The following is an 18,390-nucleotide window of genomic DNA, read 5'->3' as shown; positions in this document are numbered from 1 at the left end:
CGCAACATCCCCGCTATCAAGATGGGGACAAGGAAGGAGCCCTTGGCCCGCACCTGGAGAAGGTGTTCAATCAGGGGGATTGGATCCGAGGTGACAGGGACGGAAAAGAAGGATAAATGGGTGGACGGACGGAGGGATGGAGGAGGAAGGTGGGGGTTGGGTTGGAGACCGTAACGCACGTTTGCTCCTTCTCCCCCTACACACACACACACACACACACACACACACACACACAAAATGACGGCTATGGCACTTTAACCTTTACAGTTTAGCTCTTCAAGATGTCGGGGCATGGTCCTGTTAACCGCCACTAAAATGTCAGGCCTAATAGGCGGCTGATAAATTGTTAATAACAGGAAGCCCATTCCGCCACTGGAAAGCCTCCGTTACGTGATAGGAAAGGAAACACTGCCGTGCTATTGTCAACACGGCCTGACGTTCCAGAAGGAATCTCAGCTCGGTCGTGATTTATTTAGCGGAAGGTCTGCACGCAGGGCAAATGACCACATGTTTCGCCGATGAGTCAGCGCGGAACGGCACAACAGCTCCGAGACCGACGACGTCACCACCGGAGAAAGATTGCCGAGAAGGAGAGACGGAGAGACGTAAAATCCCATCCCCTATGTGCGCAGCGGCTCTAATAAATGCGGTACAGAAATTTGGCAACGAGATAAGACATCTGTTTGTGCTGTGAACGGGGTCACCAGCCAACCAGTCAGTCATTAAGTGTCACGTGACCCGAGTGACGCGCTCGCAACATCCAGGGCCGAGGGTGAGGGGCGCGGCCGACGGGGCAGGAATTAACACTCGTCCAGCCTTGGATGGAGGAAATATGACACGCTCTGGTATTATTTTAGTAATATCTTCCCCCAAAGAAAGGACCTCCCTCCGCCATATTACTTTACTTTAGTGACAACGATCTTTACTCGAGTAAATACAAAGTAACACCGAAAAGAATAGAACATTGATCTTTTTCACTCTGTACTCATTCATTCATTCATTCATCAAGATTTAATCAGAGTATTTTGCTCATAGTAATAGAGTATCACATTCATTAATTGACATAGCAGAAGACAAAAAAGGCAGGGAACTCTTATCTGCTGCCCCCCCCCTGCACTTGAAATAATAATGAGGTAACAGCTATTGAATAATTGTACGGTCGAGGGAAAACACTTTCGGGAAAAGGGACCTTTGTAAGGCAGTCCATTAAGGCCGACCAGCTTCAGCATAAGTGACAATAAAGCTGCACTGAAAGGCTCCAACTTCACAAACACCTACCCACACACACACAACCACAAAGATTAAACTAACTAACACCCTTTGAAGACAACGTTAATTTAATTTGAAAAAAAAATATATAGGTTAAATAGGTACGCGGGGGCATGCAAAGGAGCTTGAGAGATTCCCAGACAGGGATTTGTGTCCATAGTGTTCTTGTTTGGTACTATATAGAAACTCATTTCCTCCTCAAGTTCCTCAAGTTCCAGGTTACCATGACGACACACAATTACTTACTCTGACTTCAGCAGTTTGCAGTGTGCAGACTATCATGCTCGATACTAATTTGGAGGCCTCCGCTTAAAAAGCTCCTCAACTCCTCATAACTTAGACGGATGGATAAATATCAATGAAATAATGTTGAAAAAATACATACAAAACTGTGACCATACATAGAACTGTGAGGGTTTTATGAAGTATGTTTCCGGGGGAGGGGGTGGGCAGCCTAAACACAATCGTAGGCCTTGGAGGCTTAAATGCACATCGCCAGAACACTTCCTCCACCTCCACCCCGTTGTCAACACAGCACATCACTTCCCTCCACACCACACCGTCTGTCTGCTGGCGCCACTCACTCCTGGAGCCCTTCCAAAGCATCTAAGCCGACAGGATGCCTTTCGGAGCCTACACATACGTACGCATGCAGACAGGCTTGCAGGGACGAGCAATCAATGCGCGCACACACACACACACACACACACACACACACACACACACACACACACACACACACACACACGCAAATAGAAACATACATAACACATTCACTCCCATGAGCATGGCAAACATACACACCCATGCACACACAGACATACACACACGCACCTGTTGAGTTTTCAAACATGCTAACGCGCGCGCTCACACACAGACACACACACACACACACACTCTTTGTGTTTCCACCTCAGCCTCATTGAGGGGTCTACACACCAAATGCAGGAGCTCATGCACACCGGTCAGTGAGATTACCGTCCTGTGATTTGACACCATGAGGTGCAGGTTTAAGTTGGCCTTCCAACCCGTTGACAGAATAAAATCGACTCTGCGATCGGGCGAGGTGTGTCGGGATGATATCAGGATTAGAGAGAAAGTGGATCCTCACCTTCGCCATTTGAGCTTGGACACCGTTGGTCTTCAGGGCGGCCACGGCCTTCTGCGCTGCAGTGGGGCTGTCAAAGTCCACAAAGCCATAACCTGAGGGGACCAGGCAGCACAGTCAGGACAGTATTCTACAGCCCGCACACAACATGGGAGGGTGAAAGGGACTCTCTGGGCCATGGTGGATTCCATTTGATGTTAAGGATATAGAGCATATTTGTACTTGTGTATGCAAATGTGTGCAAATCTATCTCAATTGTTTGTGCATAGGTCTATGTGTGCGTGTCAGGCGGTGAGTGGGGAGGGGGTAAGTGGATACAAGAAAGTGCTGAGGCCGCAGATAGCAGTGTTGACATTCATGGCTCAGGTTGGTTCTTTGTCCTCAGGGGGTACAAACAGGGTTGACCAATAGTCCCCGGTCTCTAGTTTGGCTGCTATATTTAACCACCGTGATCTCACAGATGGCCAATGTGCTAGTGCTCTCACACAGCGTATCAAGTGAAAAAAAGAATCGGATTGCAATTTTAAGCTCACTTCATCCCGACAAGGTATTCTTAAGCGAAATTTGAAGTGACTTTCTTCGGCTGGCCAGACTTGAGTATGGTAAACAGCAGCTAAATTTGAATGCCATCTCTAGGTTTTACTTAGAACAAGGTCTTGTACAGTCGCCCCCTTTCAGGCAGAACTGTCAATTAACTGGCTTCTGTATAATCCAAAAGAGTGAAAAGGCATTCTTGTAATCCCATCACTGCTAGATAGAATCAGTAAGTCCCGCTTTAGTTAGGTGGGCAGTCTGCCGGGACTGGACTGAAGACACAAAGTGCCACTCACGCAGAAGGAGGAGCCAAGAACCTGTCAGTCATTTCCAGGATCCTCCCACAGCAGTGACAGGCAAAAGACCGGGGGCTTAAAATAACATGATGTGGGTGGCAGCCTCTTCCCTGCCTGCCTGTCTGTTTGCTCCTTGACTTGCCCAGCCCTTGTGAGACAAGCTCATAGCTGATGAATGACTTCAGCGAGGCAGTGCTTGCCTCATTTCCACCAAACTGTCAAACCCTCTGCCTGAATCACAAGCCTGCAGCAAGCTCCGTCATACATACATTTATCATATAGTCTATTTCATATATTGCCATTAGAAGAATAAGGTATCATTTAAAAAAAGCTGGATGTATAACGATTTAAGCATGTGTGAAAGTAATATTATAGAGTGCAGTCAGAGGCTGCAATATCAATGCTAATGCTCGTCCGGGTCTTGTGTTGCATTTGAGGATTAAATGAAGGGTTGTGATGCACAGGGGGGAAAACATTCCTACACACCTTTACATTTGTTTGTAGTCTTGTCCAGGATGGCTTTTGTTGATACAATTTTGCCATACCTAGGAGAGGAGCAGAAAGGGAGTTCTTGTTAGTTTGGATTATCAGCCAGACAGAGGCAGCCTGTTCTAAAGGACACAAAGAAGGAGGCTTGTGCAAGAATTTATGACTTCACTGTAAAAGTATGAGAAACAGGAAGTGGTTTCCATGTGGAGCTGAAAGTCTCCACCAAGCCAGTAGAGTTAGAAAGGCCTACACCTTTAAACTCTTGTATTAGATGTGAACCTACAAACAGGGAACACAATAATGAAGGAATGATAATAATAGTAATAAGAGTAATAATAATAATAATAATTCCATTAATAAGGAATACATTATAGTAGTAATCAATTCAATTCGGGTTCAGTTCAATTGTCTTTATATTTTAAAGGTTTACTTGGAAAGTTCTTCTAAACACGATATATCACAACAGCACAATGACAAAAAAAAGAAGCTCCAAAACTGCGAAGCGTAGGAAACCCGATGACATTTCCCCAGTTATCATGTGTTCCAGCAGCTCAGCGGTACACTGCTGCTATCAGAGCTGTCAAATGACTACTGTGCTGACCTCTACAAATGACACACTGTTTTTAACCACAAAGTTTGCGTGGTAATTCGCAATATTAGTTTGCCAAAGAATTCCATTTAATATGAAGTTGGAAAAAAACGTTACCGTTTCAAATGGAATTCTGGTACATGTAGTGTAATCCACCCAACAGACGATTGTATGGCTTTCCGCTTTAAGCTTGCTTATCCGAAATAGAGAAAAAATGTTCATGAATCCAATGACACAGTTTGGTGTCTTACTGGTTAAAAGAGTGAACACAAAACAATTCACCCCAATAAAGCAAGTGAAGAATCTCTGTCGAGATGTGTAATGCAGGAGAAAAAGATGTACACGGGATGAAACTTTTGTATGAAAATGTATGAATAAAGTAGGAGGAAGGAGCTGAGCTTTTACAAGGCAGGACATTTTAGCACATTGCCACTTGAGGATTACGAACCCCCAGCCCTGTCTTGCATACTTCTAAATGCAATGGAGTCTATTGGTGGCACTGAATTGAATAATGCATATCGGATTAAAGGAACAGCTCAGAATTCTAGATGTTTAGTATTAGCGCTCATGTTGTTTCATGCTGGGCACGCTGCACTTGTTTTGAATAAAGTATGATGGATGGACCAGGTGAAGTATGTGATGTAATGTGAGATCCTGCTGTTGTAGTTTTTAAAGGGGAAAGTCCATGACCACACACGATGGGGAAGCTTTTACAAAACATATTAACAGGAGCAAAGTACGTCGAAGAGAGATGCTCGACATCGGCATCCGTAAATTTTCAGTATACAGCCCAGCCCTACATTTTTTTTCTTGCTCGTAATTCGTAGACGACTTTTTACAATGGAATGGTACTTGACAAGTTGGCCTCTTAGACCGCCAGATGCTCTGTAGCCGAAACAGAAACAGGTCAAACGTATCACTATCCATGGATAACTCTTCAAGTTAATTCAGAAGAGCAGAAACCATATATCAGTAATACAGTGGTGAGTAACCAAACAATGTATTTTTGGTTACTTACCACTTGCTTTCTTGGCATCCTCTAGCAGTTTCACATTCAAGTGTCAACTTCATACAAACAACCTTGGCTTGATTAATTTAATTTTGTGCAGTTCAAGGTCCAACATTGCTTTGCAGCAGATGCACTAAAGTCTCCCTGCTAGCCGGTGTACTACACTCTTCCCCAGCAGCCCAAGGAATGTTATTATTATTATGATTAAAAAAATCAGAAAACCCTATTGTTTTTGTTCTGATTTTTATTATTATTTTTCTCCTTGGCATTTTTCCAGCTGAAAGTGGCGCACAGCAACCGCCAAAACCCACGGACATCAACAAAGTGTCCTTGGAGTCGGGGCAATTCAGACATATTTTGGCCCAAATTTGATCCACATCGAACAATATTTGGAGCAGGAATTAATGAAAAACCGTTGCCAAGCCGAACTAATTTTTAATCATTGCTCAGCTGGTCTCATGGAGATTAAGAGCTCTTTCTCAAGAGGTCAATTTGTAAGTTTAAAATCACAAAAAATACAACCTAGTCACTTTACAGAATAATATGCACACAGCACAGACACACGACTAGAAAAGCTCTCAACGTATTAATGATATCAGCAGTTAAAACTATAAAACCATCCAAAGGAATGAGCGGCTCTATTTTAACATTTCTTTGCATTATATTCCAGTAATATGCCAGCAATCATATTCCCAGCACAATTCCAAAATGATATCCATCGACAACAAGGGGTAGAAAATAAAGCTGAACATCAAAAATTACGAGCTATCCCTTTAACAATACCTTCAAACAGCTGAGTAAATCAAGCTACATGGAAATGGTTTTCAAATGATTTTTAATCATCCATCTTGCTCTATGCATGTTTATATGTGTCTTCGTGTTTAAACAAAATCAGAATCTGGCCGCTCTGTATTTGCAGCTCAGCGGGAATGACCTTATGCTGTGCTTCACTGGGTTAATAGCCTGGAGGATGAAGAGTTTGCACTAACGGACTCCAAATTAATCAATCACAGAAAATCACCATGGTGTCAGCTTCAGCCATCCAATAAATGCCCTTCCAGTCTCCAAGCCCAGACTACACATGGTCCAGGGACGTGAAATGGAACAGGTTAAAGTAAGAGGTTAAAAAGGCAGGGGATTTCATCACATCCCTATGTCTAATCTAGGACACTAAGTAGTCCATCTGTGTGAATGGACACCACTGAACTCCCACTGGATTATCCATTCTTCATAGGGGGTTAGTTTTCACACCGCAATGCAAAGCCAAAAAAGGTCTACTGAAAAATACCTTTTATATGCATTGCCAGAAGAGGTTTAGTAATATGAAAGTATCTATTTATGATAACAGTCATACAGAATTCTACAGAATTTTGACATATACCATGACTTTTTCGCTTTCAAAACCGCTTGTTATACAAACCAATTTTCTAATCACAATTACTATAGAACCTATACTACAAAACTAGCTGGGTATTGCTATATGGCAATGTCTTGATTTCCTCATACCAATATAAAACCACTAAAAGACAGGAAGTAAAAATATGAAATAATTTCCTGACCTTAATGCATTGTAAAAATAACGATTGCAATATAAATCAGAATTCACAGAATAAAACATATTTTGAAACATACAGTTTATTTGCTCCTAAAATTGACAGTTTTTTATCTGAAGTCTTCTACATCCCTCCCCATAACATACTATCACCCTGTCACGGGGGTGCATACCGCCCTCATTAAGATCCAATACCTCATACCAGCTTAGTTGTAAGGATGTGGCTTAGTATGCGCAAAAAAACCCCCAATAAAACTCGGATGAGCGTAAAAACCAATAGGTGCATGCATCCCGCATCTATGCACCCAGGTTATACTATGACACCCACAAAATCCAGGTAGTGGCCTAAACATTATCGAGAGGGTGAGCACACTTTCGATCTCTGCAGCAGCAGAGTTGCTGTCCCATATCAGAGAAGGACACTGCTGTTCCAAGGAACCTACAGCTGTCCACCCTCGCTACCTCCTGTCCGTTGATTGTCAGAGAGGCCAGAGAGCACCCCCCCCTTTGAAAGTGGATCACCAGCTCTTCAGCTTTAAAGACATTCAGCTCTGGGTTGTTAAGTCAGCAGCGTTGAAACGTAGAAGAAACCTCATTTTTGTCGGCTGATTTATTGTTACATGAGCCCTAATGCTTAAATCACCATAGTTGTGGACTCTGACAGAGAGGCGGGGAGGAGCACAGTATGTTCCAATTTCACCTTCTGAGTCCACTTTGCCTTTATCTCATTTATGTTCCCCCACTTTATTAATTCCTCATCACCATTTATGGCCATTGTTCTGTGGACCAGTCTGGGAAGAGAGTCTGTTTTTCTATATACACCTCAAGCCCTTTTTTGGACAATCTATATTTGTCTGGCTTCTTTGTAAAATTATGAACACATTTTCTTCACGAGAGTTTGTTCTACTAGCCAACTCCATGTGTCCCTTATTTTGCCAGATGGTTGCAATATTGTCCATGGTCAACATCTCAAAACCTATTATGTAACTTCACCTCACTTGTGAGCAAGTCACTGACTTCAAGGAATTAAGCATGATAACAGTATGCAGGGCAGGATGTACCCTGCGGTGAAATAGGGGGGTATTTTGGTGAGGGATCAGGCTTAATAGAACATAGGGTAAAAGTGCACGGACTTACGACCTTCCCTTCATCTGAACTCCAATCCCAAATTGTACATTAAAACAGGGGCTTTGCTGTGAAAACACGATTAGAATTGTCGATGAAGACCATGCGTTAACCTTTTAATTAACCAATTTTAACGCAATGTTCACTTGTGCCAAAAAAGTTATCTTAAAATAGGAAAAATATGAAAAATATACATTGTTTACTCACAGGTTTACTTCTACTTCTGAACCATGACAGATGTGATTTTGGAAGGCTTTTGAAAGGGTAGATTCTCTATCTTGAAATAAGTATGATTTAAATAAATAACTTAAACGATAACTTTATCTTATTGAAACCATATCCAAGCACTCAAAATCGACCTCTCACCGGTAATCTCATACTCATTGTCAGATCATTACTGGTCATAGGTGTGACCAGGCAAAGGCCAAGCTTCTGGACAAAGTCGGAAGAAACAACATTGGAAAGACAAGAGATGCAGAAGATGTCGTTCCATAATTCTATGCTATAAACCACGGATCCAAGCCTCTGTTTATGTGTCTTTTTTTTCTCCTGTTTTGTCGAACAGGGACAAAAACGGAACCAACTACTGTCACTTTGACACGCTGTTCCATGAGACTAAACGGCACCTGCCCGAGAGATGCAGTGGATCAATTCTCCATGCCCTGAATCCCTTGGGAGAAGGAACTAATTTGCTGAATCCCTTTCCGAATGCTCACAGAACATCCAGTAAGCTTTGGACAAGGGTCATTACCACCCATTGTGGTTGGATCTCTCACTGGCCCAAGACACCAATGGGTTGGCATAACCTCAATTCTCCATACCTTGAATCCCTGCCAATCAGTTTTTAGCCCCTCCTCTCCGTGCACACCCTCAATCAAAACATGATCATGTGCCCAACCCAACGGGTAGGGCACCCGGTAGCACCGGTTCCTGTACGATCGTATCTACCAGACAAAATCGCAACGCAGATTTCGGTGCCTCATTTCGTTGACATGCCTGAGCTGCCGACTGATATATCCACCTTCTGGTGCACCCAAACCACATGTGCCTTTACTGAACATTAGGGTTTGGAGCACGCTGCTGGAAATCCTCTCTATGACGCGCCGCCGCTTTCCTCTCCCGCGCGTTATCTGTAGCGATTAATTTCACTACAGATAACGTCAGGTTCATACAAACAGTTGTTTGTTAACATGTGAAAAGTATATGAAAAGTAATGAAGGACAAATGGGGTTAGTTGATTAAAAAATCTCTAAAATAGCCCCAATCTAAAATTTCTTCTCCTTTTTTTTTTTTTGCAAGTATTAGGTGTATATTATATATATATATATATATATATATATTATGTATATTAAGTGTAGTAAATAAGTACTTTTTATTTTGCTGTATTTCCTTATTGAACGGAAAAAAAAAGCACCATAAAGGGACACTCTCAGCATCACTCTCTTCTCTCTAGAATCATTTCTCCCTTCTGAATTTCATAGAAGCCCAAATTCTAAATATATAAAAAAAAACTAAAAGTTTTTGCTGAATCATTGCGGTAGATCGAAAGAAACAGAACTGATTCACAAAAAGTGTGCCCACAAATTCCATTTTGTATGACCACACGGAGACTTTCTGATCACTACAAAGGATTTTCCTCCAAAACTGCTCAACAGTGACAGTCCTCCAAAAGTGACTACAAATATTTGCCTTCTCCAAAAAAATCAATGGTGGCTCAATAATGGAAAATGACTAGAGGAAGTGTGTTACTCACGGCTGACAGAGCTTGACCAGGTCATGGTCTGTGGTTGTGGGGAGCAAACCCCGGATGTAGAGGTTGGTTTTGCTGAGCTGCTCCCAGCCAGCAGTGGTGCTACTACTGCTGCTGCTGTTGTTGGTGCTGGGACTGGGTGGAGCCATGGGGTGTGACGATGGGGCAACAGGTAGCTGGAAAAAGGGAGGGAAACATGCAAAACGTTGTCAATCTACAGGATAAAACAAACAGAACAACAGTCTTCTGTTGTGTGTTGATGTTGGCAAGAGGAGGGAGAGAGTATTTAGACACTGTGGCTCCATTAAGTCTGTGTGTAAACAATGGATGGTAATAATAATCATAATAATAATACTAATACTACTAATAATAAATATAGCTATAGGCAGCAATACACAGTGTCCAGTTTAGTTACGTTAGGTACGTATTACAGGTTTCGGAGGTTCCGAGGTTTCTGAATCTGCGCTCTGTGATTAAATGTGGGGACGTTTGGAGCAGACCGAGGGGCTCTCTCCTAACATGGATTATTCTCTGCCGCAGCAGGCTCAGGTTGGGTGGGGTGCAAGTTCAAGTTCAAATTGCCGTTTTAGGAAGACCGGTCGCGTCAGCTCCAGGGGGCCTCGTCCCCGCTGTGTGCTGCCCAGCCGAAGAGTGCTGCGGCCTGGGCGAGAGCGTGGAGGCACCGGCGCTCCTGTTGTACGATTTGCTGTTTGTGTCACATGGTTGTTTCTCTGCTCTGTACGATTGGCTGTTCTTGTCGCGTGTATGAAGTGACGTATTCACGCATTTTAGTGGTGACTTCTTTCCTTGGATTACATTTTCAGTAAGTTACGTTTCCGTGAAATATAAAGAAGGTTGTGGTATTTCTGTGAGTAATTTCCATATCACGGCTTCTATTTTTCCGACGCCTCGCTGGATCTTGAACGCATCACTCACTCGCACGGTCGAGTGGACTCGACTCAACGTGGTCACGAGTTTTTGTAGACTAATGTTTTTTTTCCGCATTTTTTCATTAATCCGGTAAAGTAATGGGGGACCAAAGAGATAAAATATCAATTAAACAGATCCACAGACAGGTAAGAAGGTACATAAATACACACAAACATAATCTCCAACCACTACAGGCGACTCTACACAGCACACTGGACACGGTACGAATGTACATTCTGAATCAGAACATTCTGACATTCTGATTCAGAACAACATTCTGAATCAGCATATTTATAGTACATAGTATGACGACCTCATGAAGCGTCTCTCTGTAGATCTCATCACATTTCATTTGTTCTCGAACGTTGGCGTGGCGGGGACACAAAATCCGTTAGGCTACTGCGGGTCAAATTTGGAGTCTTTTTCACTCATTTCTGCCCCGTATTCGGATCGATTTGGATAAAACTTAAACCATGTGATGTTTGTGACATACCGATTCGGACAACACCTCAACTGTGTTTGTAACTTCTGCCGTTGTTCTGTTTTGAATAGTTTTAGCCTGATGATGTCAGAGAATTCTTCCCGCGCAATTACAGTTACCCTGTGGGCACTCCTAATAATAATAATAATAATAATAATAATAATAATAATAATAATAACCTTTCTTTGTATACTACCTTTGATATAGTGCTTAACATTACTAGAAGGCAAACAAATAACAATCATGCTACTACAATTTTTTTTATATATTAAAAAAAAAGGCAAACAAGTAACATTTATTTATAAAAAGGAATTTATATTATACTCAATTCCAGGTCACATCAAATGACACCAAGACAATGAAGGATCATGATCATACCTCAGGCTTTTAGTCTCTCTACTCCAAGCAATTATCAATTATTTCTCAAAATAATCCTCACAATAATTTAGGACCCTTTTCAATAGAGGCCTCATCTGCCCATAGCCGCATAAGCACACTCACAACTGTCAGACTTTTTTTTGCTGAAAAATGTATAATGGAGAATTTACTGGCGGAATTTGGCTGTTTACCCTCTAGCCTTTTGTCTTAAGCCCAAGCTGAATCACCCGTAGTCACACATACAGTGGGGGAAATAATTATTTGATCCCTCACTGACTTTTTAAGTTTGCCCACTGACAAAGAAATGAACGGTCTATCATTTTAGTGGTAATCTTTGGTAGGTTTATTAAAACAGTGAGAGACAGAATATCAAAAAGAAAATCCAGAAAATCACATTAAATAAAAGATATACATTATTTTGCATTTCATTGAGTGAAATAAGTATTTGATCCCCTATCAAAACATGACTTAGTACTTGGTGGAGAAACCCTCGTTGGCAAGTACAGAGGTCAGACATTTCTTGTAGTTGATTACCAGGTTTGCACACATCTCAGGAGGAAAGTTGGACCACTTCTCTTTGCAGATCCTCTCCAAATCTTTAAGGTTTCGAGGCTGTCGCTTGGCAACTCCAAGCTTCAGCTCCCGCCACAGATTTTCTATAGGATTAAAGTCCAGAGACAGGCCAGGCCACTCCATGACCTTAATGTGCTTCTTCTTGAGCCACTCCTTTGTTGCCTTGGCTGTATGTTTCGGGTCATCGTCGTGCTGGAAGACCCATCCACCACCCATTTTTAGTGTCCCGACTGAGAGAAGGAGGTTGTCACCCAGGAGTTCACGGTACATGGCCCCATCCATCTTTCCCTCGATGCGGTGAAGTCGACCTGTCCCCTGGGCACATGAACACCCCCAAAGCATAATGCTTCCACCTCCATGCTTGACGATGGGGATGGTGTTCTTGGGGTCATAGTCAGAAATCCTCTTCCTCCAAACACGGCGAGTGTTTGATTTTGGTCTCATCTGACCACATGACCTTCTCCCAAGCATTCTCTGAGTCATTCAGGTGTTCATTGGCAAACTTCAGACGGGCCTGTACATGTCCCTTCTTGAGCAGGGACCTTGCGGACGCTGCAGGATTTTAATCCATTGCGGCGTAGTGTGTTACCAATGGTTTTCTTGGTGACTGTGGTCCCAGCTGCCTTGAGATCATTAACAAGCTCCCCCTGTGTAGTTCTGGACTCATCCCTCACCTTTCTCATGATCATTGATGCCCCACGAGGTGAGATCTTGCGTGGAGCCCCAGACCGAGGGAGATTGACGGTCATTTTGTGTTTCTTCCATTTTCGAATGATCACGCCAACGGTTGTCTCCTTCTCACCCAGCTTCTTGCCAATGGTCTTGTTGCCCATTCCGGCCTTGTGCAGGTCTACAATCTTGTCCCTGATGTCCTTAGACAGCTCTTTGGTCTTGCCCATGATGGAGAGGTTGGAGTCTGATTGATTGATTCTGTGGACATTCTGTGGAGGTGTCTTTTATACAGGTAACAAGTTGAGACAGATGTCTTATACAGGAAACGAGTTCAGATTAGGAGTACTTTCTTAAAGCGAGAGGACTAATCTGTGGGAGCCAGAATTCTTTATGGTTGGTCGGGGATCAAATACTTATTTCACTCAATGAAATGCAAAATAATTTATATCTTTTTTTTTTTATGTGATTTTCTGGATTTTCTTTTTGATATTCTGTCTCTCACTGTTATAATAAACCTACCAAAAATGACCACTAAAATTATAGACCGCTCATTTCTTTGTCAGTGGGCAAATTTACAAAATCACTGAGGGATCAAATAATTATTTCCCCCACTGTACAAAAAGAGAGAAGTGCCCAGATACTCCATCATTTGTATCAAGTGGGAGTCCAGCCTGGGGATTAATGTTTCACAGCGCAGAAATATATATCTGTACGGCAATCACCTTCATGGCTTTGCCTGTCAGCACAATCTGGGTCCACGGGGGCCTGTAGCTCTGACACCATGGTGAGTCGGCGACACCGAAAGCCTGAGCGTTCGAAAGAGGCTATTCCCAGGACAATGTACACAATCATGTCCTCAATGCAGCTTCCTACTGCTTGACCTGAAAACTCACCCAGGATTACCTCTGGAGTATTTTAGCAACCACCAAGTCAAGCATTTCCCTTTGGCTTCTGTTGCTGAGTAAAGCAAATCCACCACCAAGTAGCTCAATCTAAGGTTATTTAAAAGCGGTAATATATGTATTAGATTAGATTTTTTTTCTATTCTATTCAGTTTCATTAAGGGCTGCCCAATATAACAATTATTATAAAATGAATATTGTGATATGAGGCTAGATATGGGTTTTGGTCATCGTGAATATATATTGTGATATAGTTAAATGTTTTTAAGAATGCATTACAGTAAAGTAATGCAATTTTCTAAACTTCACATACTCTTCTAACCAATGTCCCTATCTGCTTGTCCATAATATCCACACACTAACTTATGATTGTTTCCCTTGTGTATTAATATCTCATGAAAGCACCAGTGGTCACCCCCAAAATATCGCCAAATTGTCGCAGTCGCATTATAAAAAAACATTGTGATATTTGATCTTCTCAATATGGCACAGCTCTAGTTTCAATCCATTTTTCCATTATAACAATATCACATGGGCATTGCTGACCAACTAATTGGGAAAGGTCCTGCTGAAGGTTTGGGCAACACTGTGCGTGGAAGATACAGTGTACAGATATCCTGCCCTGCAGAGCGCCCCCCCCACCCAAAGAACTCTTCCTCTTCTCGAGTGTCTGACACTGATTATCCTCCCCTTCCCTCCCCTCACAAGGAAGGAAGTTGCTGGAATCCCAGGCATGAGGTGGTGACAGGATTGAGCAACCCCGGTCTGGACGCTGCTTCGAAGCGGGAGAGCTTCTCTTCTGAAAGACCGAGGCCTTGCATGCCTGCGCCATGGAAACCAAGTTGATCTGATGGTTTCTTGTCTACCAGGGGCAGATGCCTTCACCCTGTCCTGAATGGCTGCCCCTAATTATTACTATTTTTTAACCAAATTACCACTTTTTTAACATGAATTTACTCCACTCACTTTTCTGTATCCTCACTCCATTTTATGTTACTTTAGCAGATTATGATCTTTTTTTATAAAATTGTGAGATTCCACAACCATTCAACTTTCCATTCAAAATGAAGGGCAATTTTATGTCAATGGTAGAAATGTCAGAATAAGTACATTGTGCATTAAGTGCTCCTCCATCAGTTGGATTGAGAAATGTTAACCGTTTACCCACATTTTTATGATCTAAACTTGGTCTAAAATGGCAAAAAAAGTATCTTCTGCAATAGGTAGACATTTTATTTCATTCCACAATAAATGCTTATTCCTATGGTTATCCCATCCCGAACATGAGTAACTATAGAGTCAATACTAGTTTACATTTTGGATCCAGCAATTTTCTTCTTAGGCCTGGCATGCATATAATTCAGAAATAGCATTTTAGGATATAACCAAGAATACAGGGCGAATGTTATGATGAGGTATTCATATTTATAAAAACTTAGTAAAAGGTAATTGCCTGGAATAAAAATGCTACATACAGTAGGTCATTAAAAAAAAATCTGTCTCAACAAAGATATTGTCCATATACGAGGGTATGTGCGTTATCTCATGCGCAACCTCAGCTATTATATTGACATTTAAACTCACAATAGTCTATGAAGAATGAGCTAAAAGGTGCACACGTCTTTGCCCTGAGAGACGGAAATTACGAAGAATCAGTGAGGCAATTGTCAAATTGCACAAAAGACACTCCGATTTTCAAGTCTAATGCAGCATCAGAAAAGGCGCAATGTGTGTTGATGGGTATTTAAGAGGTAAAAAAGGTTCTCTTTCTCGGGAAAATGCAGAAGGGGAGGAAGCAACTTCTGCATGAATCAAATGAGGCATGCTTAAAACAGATTGGTGGATTATTTTATGAAAGGATATCTGTATGGTATATCTATCCAGATTAATAAATACAGTTACCAAACCTGAAAGATAGAGCTTTGTATTGTTAAAGTCTCCAATTACATAGAAATGGGAATTGTATATATCTATGCCAAATAACAACAGCAAAACCTGCATCACAATCATCAATAAGAAATTAACATTTAGGTATATGCAAACACACGCACACAGACACGCACACAAAGCGATCCTCCCATTGGAGGGCAACAGGAAGTGTGCCACTACCTCCAGTTATATGTGGACAAAGACAATCTTTCACTAAAACAGCCAGCAGCAGCACCCACCACAGCCAGAGCTAAATGTGAGAGCAACTTTCCTCTCTGTGAGACAGAAAGTGTATCTATATATATATTTTTTATACAAGTCTCTCAGTCCGCTCAGATGCAGAGCCGAGAAGACAGTGTGATGGGTACAAGACTGCATCTTATCAGGCTGCTCCAGACAAGGCGAGCTCGCCATATCCGAGCTGGAAATGCACAGTTCTTCCAGGAACAGGCCTCGCCCACGGAGCTCCAGCCACAAGCTAAGTCTGTGCACCATTAGTATGACAGCACAAGCGTGACTGGGAATAGGACATACCTCTTCAACACAGCCATTTCAACACCTTTTCAGTGGATGGAACAATGGAAAAAAACAGGCCCTGTCTGACTGCATGAGTGAACATTATGAGAATAAATAATAATAATAATAATAATAATAATAATACTAATAATAATAATAATACATTTAATTTTAATGGCCCTTTCCTTGGGACCAATCTCAAAGTGTTACGGGGAAAAAAAGCTGAATCAGAATCAAAAACCTGAAAAACAGTATATACAGAATGTGCTTCATGCACAAGATACATGAAAGTGCTATGGCAGGGGCTAAGTGGCAGCATTGTTGCTGGAATTGAATGTAGGTGTGAATATAGATGGAATATTATTTAAATATAGTAGGAATATAATAAGCACTAATACTGTTTCACTATTTATACATCCCCTATAGGCATATTGATAAATGGTTTATAACCAGACTAATCTACATCAGTTTCAGATAAATAAATGAATGGTGGCTTCGTTAGAAATCAAGTCTTAATCTGATGCACTAACCCTAACACCTAGATGTGCATTATTTCAAGATATAAGATATTTGGGAATATTGGTGCTTTCATAATGTATTTACACACAATAAATATTTGAGTACCATAGTAACGTGGATATTATAACCAAGCAGCTAGAGTGGTTGATTCGAACAGCGAGAGCAGTCTCACGAAGTTGAGAAAATGACATTACTTCACTGTATGCGGCCTTTAAGAAACGATTTATCCATATCGCCATATTAGGACGACCCAAATTCCAGATTATATCCACATATCGTACATCCGCCACTTATTGCGGTGTCGATATTACGCCCGTACATCGCCTCGCCCTAATTAATAGCGACCCCCCCCCCCCCCAAAAAAAAAAAAAAAAAATCGTACCGCCATGGTCGCCCAAGCCGGGGGTGGGGTCAAAGCCGTGTAAGCGACAACTGTCAACAAAGTTATGTTGCGCGTCGTATGGGTGGAGGTCTGTTTCGCGCCCGATCGTGTAATTTCGATGAAAAAGGGGTTTCTGATATCCAATCGAATAATGGGCTGTTTTCACAAGTCGAGGCTTTGAGTGCGGAGGTAAACAGAGCTCCCAAACAGTAGTGCGAGCGGCGATGAGAAAGGTTCGACTCCTCTTTCAGATTCGCTTCCGAGCGAGTCGCCCTGAAAGCTCATTCGACTCGGTTGGGCAGAGCGAGGGGTGACTTGCGCTGAACGAGAGTCCGAAGAGTGGGTTCAGCTCCGGCGGACACGCGATCTTCGCGAAATCCTTTTTTTGTGGACATGTCAAAACTATTGATTGAGGCGCCGGGACGCGGAGCGTGGATCTCTTTGGACATTTTAGCCGAATTCTCTCTGACACATTTGTCATGGCAGATGAGCGCAAAGCATGAATCACGAAAATAATACCGACGTCAAAATGATTCATTTTGGTTTGATTTGAAAAGGAAAATCGGTCACGTTCGGTATGGATCACGCGAAACGTCTCGGCCCTTTTGCCTTGGACCTTAATTTCGTCCTCGGTAAATATTTTCAATGTGCGAGTCTCTTTTGAGTGACGCCCGAATCACTTAAAAGAGTCGTTCACACCGAACGGATCGTTCGCGTTCTTTCGTCGCTATACGAGACCCATACCTTAGCAGCGTAATAGAAGCCATTATCGCCAGTTATCGCAACAAGATGTTGTACATCCAAACACTTAAAGTGTGTTTCACATCGACCGGCACACCATTTAAAACGGGCGGCCACAGCGCGTTTCGCCACTTCCACAGTTGAAAGCTTTGTAGTGTAAATAAAGGTCGTTTACCTGCTTACGATACGGAGTCCTCGGCGGGTTGCCAGTATTAGCAAAAATCATCCTCCGTCCGAGTAGATCAAATAGTTTCCTCCTTGCGTAAAAGCCTTCCTGTTTTTTTTTTTTTTTGGTTGGGTTTTTTTTTTCTCTCTCTCTCTCTCTCTCTCTAACTAGATGAACGACTTGAGTAAAGTAGTAATTCTGGCCGCGCAGAAGTTTCCCCCCCCCCTCCCTCCCTCCCTCCCCTCCTCACGCGTGTAAATCGCACGCAAACATGGTTTTGAACGGTGTGTACATCGCCGTGGCAAACTATATGAGGGTGGAAGGCGCCGCGGATCGTCCCAACTCGGGTTGCCCGTTCATTGATTTGCCGTCGATCCGACGCAGAGCGGACCCTGCCACGGCGGGAGAGACCATTCTGCCGTCCGCCGCGGGGGTGGCCGCCTTGGACGCGAACGCGAGTGCGCGCGATCGCCCGCTTTC

The 18,390-nt window shown here is 42.6% G+C and overlaps 1 protein-coding gene across 3 annotated transcripts in view; it reads right to left on the bottom strand.

Moving 5' to 3' along the window:
* Nucleotides 1–18,107, bottom strand: part of rbms1b (RNA binding motif, single stranded interacting protein 1b) — a 28,171-nt gene extending 10,064 nt beyond the window's left edge. For all 3 annotated transcript variants that reach the window (XM_080019669.1, XM_080019670.1, XM_080019671.1), the window contains exons 1-4: nt 17,920–18,107; nt 9,725–9,897; nt 3,694–3,752; nt 2,381–2,472 (exon numbers count right to left, since the gene is read on the bottom strand). In XM_080019669.1, the coding sequence (XP_079875795.1) occupies nt 2,381–2,472; nt 3,694–3,752; nt 9,725–9,897; nt 17,920–17,970 (375 nt within the window). In that variant the 5' untranslated portion in view covers nt 17,971–18,107. The remainder of the gene's footprint in view (nt 1–2,380; nt 2,473–3,693; nt 3,753–9,724; nt 9,898–17,919) is intronic.
* Between the last annotated feature and the right edge of the window lie 283 nt (nt 18,108–18,390).

This window comes from Zeus faber (genome assembly GCF_960531495.2).
Source record: "Zeus faber genome assembly, chromosome: 18".
Taxonomy (NCBI): domain Eukaryota; kingdom Metazoa; phylum Chordata; class Actinopteri; order Zeiformes; family Zeidae; genus Zeus; species Zeus faber.
Note: the sequence above shows the minus strand (reverse complement) of the source record. Positions and strands in the feature narration are given on the sequence as shown.